The sequence below is a fragment of the Saccostrea cucullata genome, unplaced genomic scaffold (genome assembly GCF_032062105.1).
Source record: "Saccostrea cucullata isolate Sc308-1 unplaced genomic scaffold, CSIRO_AGI_Scuc_v1 ctg616, whole genome shotgun sequence".
NCBI classification, from domain to species: domain Eukaryota; kingdom Metazoa; phylum Mollusca; class Bivalvia; order Ostreida; family Ostreidae; genus Saccostrea; species Saccostrea cuccullata.
In genome coordinates this window covers 366,646-376,203 of record NW_026929709.1, presented here as the reverse complement: position 1 = coordinate 376,203, position 9,558 = coordinate 366,646, and the positions used below count along the sequence as shown (strand labels likewise).

The 9,558-nt window shown below is 33.1% G+C and overlaps 1 protein-coding gene across 1 annotated transcript; it reads right to left on the bottom strand.

The window, feature by feature from the left end:
- Positions 1-819: 819 nt before the first annotated feature.
- Positions 820-8,350, bottom strand: LOC134281912 (uncharacterized). Its single transcript, XM_062764336.1, has 7 exons — positions 8,297-8,350; positions 6,357-6,579; positions 5,210-5,329; positions 4,301-4,331; positions 3,454-3,534; positions 1,401-1,516; positions 820-1,311 (listed from the first exon to the last, which is right to left on the bottom strand). The coding sequence occupies exons 2-7, from the start codon at positions 6,361-6,363 to the stop codon at positions 1,214-1,216; spliced, it is 453 nt and encodes a 150-aa protein (XP_062620320.1). The 5' UTR covers positions 6,364-6,579; positions 8,297-8,350; the 3' UTR covers positions 820-1,213.
- Between the last annotated feature and the right edge of the window lie 1,208 nt (positions 8,351-9,558).

Genomic DNA, 9,558 nt, shown 5'->3' with positions numbered 1-9,558 from the left:
TATATATATATATATATATATATATATATATATATATATATATATATATATATATATATATATATATTTATATATATATATATCAACTTATTTGAAATAAAGATTATCAAATATTTTTATTTCCTTTTAATTTTTTCTCAAATTATTGTACCAGACACAATGTTTATTTAGTCTTAAATAATTTTTGATTTGATTCTAATGTATTTATTAATGACTAAGTGTTTGCACTATAGTTAAATAGATGACTTCTATCGATGTTAATTGGGGGGATACACCCGTGTTGTTTTTACGAATTGGGCTATGTTTTAACAACAATTAAGGGACTGAGACGTTAATAGATCCCTTATAGAACTGAGCAGCGGATCCTGAAGGTTTTACCTTTGAAGAATCTCCCTTGATCTCAAAAAATGATTTATAAGAAGATTGAAGATGAAAGGATCATTCTCTATAAGGCCGTTTTGCGGCCTACAATGACTTTCAAATTTTCAGATTGCATTTTTTCCCTTAAAACTAAAAATGTAGAAAGAAATTTATTATATCATATTCTACATAAAATCTGGGCGAACGGACCCTGTGCGAACGAGAAATTGGGCGAACAAACTCTGGGCGAACAAGAAATTGGGCGAACGGGACATCGGGCGAACAATTTTCAGGGCGAACGAATATGGAACCGTACATTTTCCTCAGACCTCTAAAATTTGACCCCACGAAAATATTCTATTTCACAGTAATAAACTACATGTAATAGGCATCGCTCAAATTTTTTGAAACAATTTTGAAATAACAAACGGAAGAGCTATTGATTTTTTTTGTTTTATTAGAGATATGTACGTGATAAATCAAACTGTGATAAAAGTCTCTGCAAATCGTTCAATCATTATAAGAAATACATGTCGACAACATTGCACATAAGATATTTGAATAGGACTTAAAATTTAGATATACATTGTATTTACTTTGTTGCAGTGAGGGATCTATTTCTGGCTAGCATCTACTGCGCTATGGAATTCGAACCCGTGACATAAGACTAACTTGTATCTCCACGAATAGAGTAATCGCTCTAACCACTGCACTAAGCAGACGACAGCCATATAAAGTACATGTAATAAAACATCTTAAGGCATTTAAATTGTTTTTTTTAAAAAACCAGAGTAATGAAATCAATAAGAACCTTATTATTTTCATGTTTTTTCCCAGCACCAAAATGCCTTTCTTATACATTGAATAAGTTTTTCTTTTCATTTTTTCCAATGGCAAATGCGGAATCATTGGCTTTTAACGCTTCTTGTTCATTGATGTTCCTTGGCGAACCTAAAAGTATTCAATTATTTTTTTCCAATCAATGTAAAGTTAAAACAAACAATAAAACAATTTTAGATATGATTCAATCATTTTCTGACCTTTACGTCTTCTCTTTATTAGGCATTTTATCACAATAATAAGGATGACGACTACTGCTGCTACACACATACAGGGTATTATAATTATTGCATAAACTGGAAATGAAAGGTTCGATCTGGAAATGAAAAAAAGATTTAAACCATTGAATGTGTTTGTAAAACGATTTTGTCTACCATCACAGGTCATGGCTAGCTAAGGTTAAAATTTCTATAATACAAACTGTTTCAAAAGGGCCAAGATGAAGAGGTTTAAACAAATTCCAGTCATCTAAAAATAATTCCTGTCCCAATGAATATACACGTGATATATGAAAGCCCTGCATTAATTTTTAAACAAGAGGCACAGGGGGCTACATCGCTCACCTGAGCAAATTGGCTAGGAAAAAGCACAAATCAGATCAGAACTGAAAAGTTTACTGAAGGGGGGTGAAATTTAATACTACTTGAGAATGCCTTCATATTTAATACTGCATATGACTTTGCTTTTCTTGATAAAAAGAGTTTTTAAAAACATTTTCTTCCTATATATAACTTCATAATAATTTGAATTTGATTCCCCATTGTTTCCCTTCCCTACCCCAAAGGGCCATGATTTGAAAATTTAAATCTTCAGTACATGAGGATGCTTACATATCAATATGACTGAACAAAGCTTTTCTGTTCTTAGTATTTTCCCTTTAATTGGCTTTATTTTTCTACACTACCCGAAAATGCTTCCATATAAATACTACTATCAGTAATCATGGCTTTGCTATTCTTGAGAAGGAGATTTTTTAAAAATATATTTTAGTGTAAAACTTGGATCCCCAATTGCGACCACATCTAATCCCTGGGGGTTATGATTTGAACAAACTTGAATCTACACTACATGAGGATGATTCCATATATATATATCACTAATCATGGCTTTGAAGTATTTGAGAAGACGATTTTAAAAGATTTCCCTAAATATTCCTATGTAAAACTTTGATCAGCCATTTTGGCCCTAACCTCCTCCCGAGGGTCATGATTTGAACAAATTTGAATCTAAACTACCTGAGGATGATTCCACATGAGTTTCATCTTTCTTGGCCCAGTGGTTCTTGAGAAGATTTTTAAAGATTTTTCCTATATATTCCTATGTAAAATTTGATCGGCCATTGTAGTCCCATCCTACGCCTGGGGGTCATGATTTGAACTAACTTGAATCTACTCTACATCAGGATGATTCCACATGAGTTTCATCTTTCCTGGTCCAGTGGTTCTTGAGAAGAAGATTTTTAAAGGTTTTCCATATATACTCATATGTAAAACATTGATCGGCCATTGTGGCCCCACCCTACCCCCGGGGGTCATTATTTGAACAAACTTGAATCTACACTACCAGAGGATGCTCCCACATGAGTTTCATCTTTCTTGGCCTAGTGGTTGTTGAGAAGAAGATTTTTTTAAAATGCCATTAATTTTTCACTAATTCATAATTATCTACCTTTGGAAGAGGGTGAATCCCCTTCATTTAAGGATACTTTGTGGCAAGTCTGGTTAAAATTGACCCAGTGGTTCTTGAGAAGAAGATGAAAATGTGAAAAGTTTACGACAACGACGACAATAGACAACGGACGAATTTTGATCAGAAAAGCTTACTTGAGCCTTCGGCTCAGGTGAGCTAAAAATTATCATCGGTATTTTTAAGGTAAGTAAAAAATTTAATATAGAGGTCATGAGGTCGGAAATGTTGGTAAACGAGGAAAGTTCTTGTCACGAGCTATACACATGCATGTGAAATATAAAAGCCTTTAAGTATCAAAAGCTGTTTAAAGGTTATGACGAAGATAAATGTTTTTCAAAACTAAGTTAAATTTCAAAGTCAAGCTTAATATGTCACAAATGCAGGTACGCAAAGAAAAGCTTTGCCTCAATTGTTAATTCAGGCCAATAATTTTTAAAGTAGGCCATTTCCCAAGACAATTGGTTTATAAATTTTGGTCTCAAAGGGAATTAGGTCTTGTCAGAAAAATAAACAAATATAGAACCACCACTAACCAACCCTTAAGCTTAATGACGTAGAACTTACTCGTCATGCATTCCCTTTGTTGTCTTAGAAGTATTGCCTCCTAGTATATTTATTGTGGTGAAACCATGTGAATCCAAACTGCTGAAAATAATCCAAATTAAAACAAATATATAAATTTGTTCTTACATATTTTTGGAATTGTAAGTTGTTTAAGTGTCCCTCTTAACCTACAAGAATCAATACGGAATTTCAATAATTTTTTTTAAATAAAAAAAATGATCAGAAATATCATGATATTTGACAAAAAAATTCCTAAACATTGAAAAAAAAATCAATTTAGTTTCACAAAAGAAAGTATCTACACTAGACTAGACTAGACTAGACTAGTTTACTAGACTAAGTTTACTAGTTATTTTAAAACTGGAATTTTCAGATTTGCATTTTGTATTATGCATTTCTAATCAAATGGCTTAAACTACAAAATCCAAACTTACATGCATTAGTTTAACTAGTGTTGTATTCAGTAAAATTGTAAATAGATTTTCCATTTTGCTTAACTAATACACATTTATAAAATTATTTCCAATTAAAATAACGATTTCATTTTATTTTCTGTCTAAGAAGTAGTGACAGATTTTATAATTCTGTATTTCAAAGTGAAAACAATATGATTGAAAAACAAAAACAAAACAAAACGCACAATTATTTTTCAAACCATGTTAATTACAAACAAACTCTGTGATTTATAAATTTTTCAAATATTACTTATGCGTTATCAAAAAAATTTCTTTGGTTTATAGTTTATTTTCATCATCTTACATGTTAAGGGAATAAGCATTTAGGTTTCAATATTCAGAACACAATCATATATTGCTGTTAGTACTTCTAGATTGTTCCTAATGGTTACCTCATATGCACTTGCGGGTAACAAGTTTTATCTATATCAAAATATAGGCAGAATAACAAAGTTACATTATCTTCAATAAACATTTAAACATTACTCTAACAATCTACCACATCGATATGTTTTTTCTGAAAATTGAAGACCCGAATAAAAAAAGGACCCTGAAATTAGAAGAAAAAATGGAAACGGGTGCAAAGGAATTCTGTTCGTTGATTGGCCCGATATTAGGGTTGGGTATTGGCCCGAGATTTCGTATTGCGATGTATTGTGATATTTTTAACTGTATTGCGATATGTATTGCAATATTTTCAATGTCTTAAAAATGGCATTTTTTTTTACTATATTTACTTTAATTTACATGCAGAATGTACATAACTATGATAAGTAACCAACACGGAAAAAAAATCTTGTTGATTTCATTTAAGTTAAGCTCTGAAATATTCCCACGAACAACTTTTGACTTACTGTTTGGTTTAATAACACACTTTCATAAGTTCATTTTTATATTTAATGACAAAATTCCTTAATCTAAGCATATTGTCAATATATCGATATCACAAAATTGTATTGCGATACGATATTTTTTGTCATTATATTGCAAGATATTGAAATATCGATATTATTGCCCAGCCCTACCCGATATATAATATTTTTACCCCACCCCCACCCCACGAGACAATTTTCTGTATTGTGTTATAGAAATGCATACGATTTTAAATTTTTGAGAACAAACCTGGTTGTTGATATGCATCGTAGCAATATCTATATATGAGTGATAGAAATCTAATAAAACTAATTATACAAATGTAACAAAACAAGTGAAAACCCCCTTTTCAAATGGACCTTGCCAATACTTATAGCTAGTCTGACCAATCAATGTAAATCACTAAGCTAAAGCTTACCAATACTCACATTTGTAGACGTCCGTGGATCTGTAGTGATGCGGACATGACGGTGTTCCATTCACACATGGACGTCCATAGTTATTTTCGAGCCGGAAACCATGGATATTGAACTTTGGACAGAACTGGCCTAAATAATTTTTTTCAGACATTCAATAGACACCAAAAATATGCTGGAGGGTTATTTTAATATTTATAATTTTTATGAAAAGATATAATTTAAATAATTTAAAATAAGTTTAATATTTATTATTTTTTTAAAGAAAAAAGTCATTGGAAGCAAAAATAGTTATACACGTATAAAGGGTGTCAATCTTGTGATATTTTAAATTTGCCATGCGAACATAGACAATGATTTCAGCTCGTTTTTCTTCGTATTTTGTAAGGCATTTCCCGTAAAATGGTCGCCTAGGTGACGCAGTGGTAAGAGCGTCCAATCTATGTACAGTTGCGGTGTAAGAAGTTGATCCATATGTCGCGAGTTCGAATTCCACTGTGGGACGTGGAGACCGGTCCTTCGGATGAGACCGTATAAACCGAGATCCCGTTTCGCAGTAGGTGCTTGCACGAAAAAGATCCTTCAGTATGGGACAAAATTTGCAACTCTTCACCGCAAGTGGGGGCGTCTCCATTTCAGTGAAGAATTCTCGCGAGGGATGTCTACCAACTACAGCAAACCAACCGTAAAAGTGTTTTATTACAAATCCGCCATGATATAAAATATGGGGGTCCTTGATAAAATGTAATGTAAACTGATCTAGACAATAACCGAAATATATGGGGTCTGAGAAAAAACGGATACCGTAAGTCGTAAATATGCACGAATGTGAGATTTTTTTTACTAACAGCTTAAACACAGCATGTAATAGTAAGTTTTGAAGTTTGTTGCACTTCCAATGTTTATCTTCGCAAATGATGCATACACGAGGGGTAATCAAAAAGTTTGCGGACTAATTGAATAACTTCCATGAAAGGAAATGATATAGTGTTTCAGCATGTTTAGTGTTGAAATTTGTTTAAAGTAGCTCTCTCCGATTTTAACGCATATCTGTAACCGTCCTGCCCATGCGCGAATTACGTCACGGCGGTCACATGCTATGCTCTGTATTTGAAAGACTGTTATTCGTAAAGCTTACTCCTATCAATTTAATTCAAACCTGTCATTATTCGTTTTGTAGCACATATTTCAAATAATCTTTGATTATTTGGATCCAGAAGACAGTGGTACTGGAACTGATCTGGAGACGTACAGTTTTGAGGAATATTGTAGCACCGTTTTCTGTCCGATGCTTTCGTCCATTCCTGCAATGATCGCGGACAGTCATAAACGAATACAATGGTGCTGATAGAGTGTTCACAGATGATTGAGTTAGATTCAATCTAAAAAAATAAATCAGATTAAAAATCTAAAAACAATTGCATGAAGAAAATCTTGCTACACATATATAGCCAGGGTCTTTTTCTCGGGATCCCATTAAGATTACAGAAATAATCGATGTTTCCAAAAAATAATGGTCTATTTTACATTTCTTTACTTCTTAGCATTTTTGTTTCCCTATAAACATGAAAATCTCAACCAAAATTTAAACAAGAGGCACAGGGGCCACATCGCTCACCTGAGCTCATCGGCTAAGAATAAGCATATATCAGATCAGAACTAAAAGTTTACTGGGGTGGGGTGGAGTAGAATCTTAATACTATTTGAGAATGCCCTCATATCAATACAGCATATGACTTTGCTGTTCTTGATAAAAAGAATTCATTTTAAACATTTTGTTCGTACATATTATTTCATTATTTAACTGAATTTGATTCCCCTTTATTTCCCTCCCTACCCCAAAGGGCCATGATTTGAAGAAATTTAAATTTTCAATATAAGAGGATGCATATGCTTACATTCCAATATGGCTAAAGATAGCTTTTCTGTTCTTGGGATTTTTCTCTTTATTTTTCCATGTTAAACTTTGATCCATTATTGTGGCCCCACCTTACCCTCGAGTGTTATGATTCAAACAAATTTAATTCTACACTTCTTGAGAATGCTTCCATATAGATACTAGTATCAATAATATGACTTTGCTAATCTTGAGAGGAATATTTTTTAATATATTATAATGTAAAACTTGGATCCCCCATTCTGGCCCCACCCTATCCCGGCTTTATATCTTTAACAAACTTAAATTTACATTTCATTAGGATGATTCCATATAAATATCACGAATCAAGGCTTTGAAGTACTTGAGAAGATTTTCCCTATATATTCCTACGTAAAACCTTGATCGGCCATTTTAGCTCCACCCTACCCCCGGGGGTCATGATTTGAACTTGAATCTACACTACCTGAGGATGATTTCACATGAGTTTCATCTTTCCTGTCTTAATGGTTCTTGACAAGAAGATTTTTTCTATATATTCCTATGTAAAATTTGATCGGCCATTGTGGCCCCACCCTACCCCCTGGGGTCATGATTTGAACAAACTTGAATTTACACTACCTGATGATGATTTCACATGAGTTTCATCTTTCCTGTCTCAATGGTTCTTGAGAAGAAGATTTTTAAAGGTTTTTTCCTTTATATTCCCATGTAAAACTTTGATCGGTCATTGTGGCCTCACTCTAACCCCAGGGGTAATGATTTGTACAAAATTGAATCTACATTACCTGAGGATGATTTCACATGAGTTTTATCTTTCCCCACCCGGTGGTTCTTGAAAAAAGATTTTTTTAAAATGCCATTAATTTTTCAAAAATTATAATTATCTCCCCTTGGAAGAGGGTGTGGCCCTTCATTTGAACAAACTTGAATCCCCTTCACCAAAGGATACCGTGTGGCAAGTTTTGTTGAAATTGACCCGGTAGTTCTTGAGAAGAAGATGAAAATGTAAAAAGTTTACAACGACGACGACAGACGACGGACAAATTTTGATCAGAAAAGCTCACTTGAGTCTTTGGCTCAGCTGAGCTCAAAACTCAAAATCAATAGTTTCTGTAACTTTTGCAAACCAAATGCTTTTAATAATTTGTGACTCCTTGTTCTCGTTGCATGTATTGGGAAAAATGAAACTTTACAATGATAAATATAAGATATAAACTTACTGGTGCAAAAATAAAGAAAAGTAAAGCCCAGGATGACTGTTGTATGAATATAAAACTAAATCTGACCATGATTTCTGAAAAAGACAAGATGAGTTTGTGAAACACGGATGCTCCAGTATGGCAGCTTTAAAAGGCGAGTGTTTTAATTTCTCAAGTGCAAGTCAAATTCAAAGGTCAAGGTGAAAAGGTCAAAACTGTTGGTATACATAAGAATGCCCTGTTACAAGAAATAGATCTTTGAAATATAAACGCTCTTGTAACAACTGTTCAAAAGTTATGACCAAGGTTAAAGTTTGGTAATTTTTGTAAACTCGGGTCAAAGTCCATGATCAAGAAGTCAAATGTGGAGGTACCCACACTAAAGGTCTTGTCACAAGGAATACACCTGTGAAATATGAAAGCTCCAGTCACTCAAAGTTATGGGCAAGGTAAAAGTTTTTGCGAACAAACAGAATACATGTTAACAGACAAACACACAGACAGACGGACGGGCACGGCAAAAACTATAACACCCGCCCACCCCCACCCACCCCAATCGTCGATTGGTCGGGCATAAAAATGCAATTTTAAAAATGTATATAAAAATCACACTGTAAAGGATATGTCTAAGAAAAGAACAATTTTCCGAACTTCTTCAGATCTAAATGAACGTTTTTGATATTTTAGTCCTGGTTACATAAAAGCTCGTATACATGATTTAAAATATGTGTTATATAAAAGCGCAATGATTTTCTGTAACGTGAGGAGTTATCTTACAGGAAATTGCATTTGTCAAGTATATTTGAACGCTAATTAGAGCAAAATTGAAAAAAAAAATAAAAGTTATCCGCTTAAGGGTTTCTAAGCTAAAGAGATATCTCTTTTAATGAAAGAGGTATCTCTTTTCCAGTCATCCTTAAAATAGAATAATTAGTTCTCCCCTTTAAGGTAGGACAAAACAACCGTGGATCTCTTTGCAATAAAGAGATATCTTTGTTTTCTTGAGAGATATCTCCTTTAGACACTTTTGGAAGATATCTCTTTCACTTTAAAAGATATCTCTTAAGATAAACTAAGAGATATATCTCTTTTACTTTAAGAGATATCTCTTTAACTTGGAAAGATATCTCCAAAAGTAAAAGAGATATCTCTATAGGTGAAAAAGATATCTCTTTAACGTTCAGAGATATCTCTTTTCATGAAAGAGATATCTCTGAAGCAGGAAGAGATATCTGTTTTAATTTAAGAAATATCTCTATAGGTATAAGAGATACATGTATCTC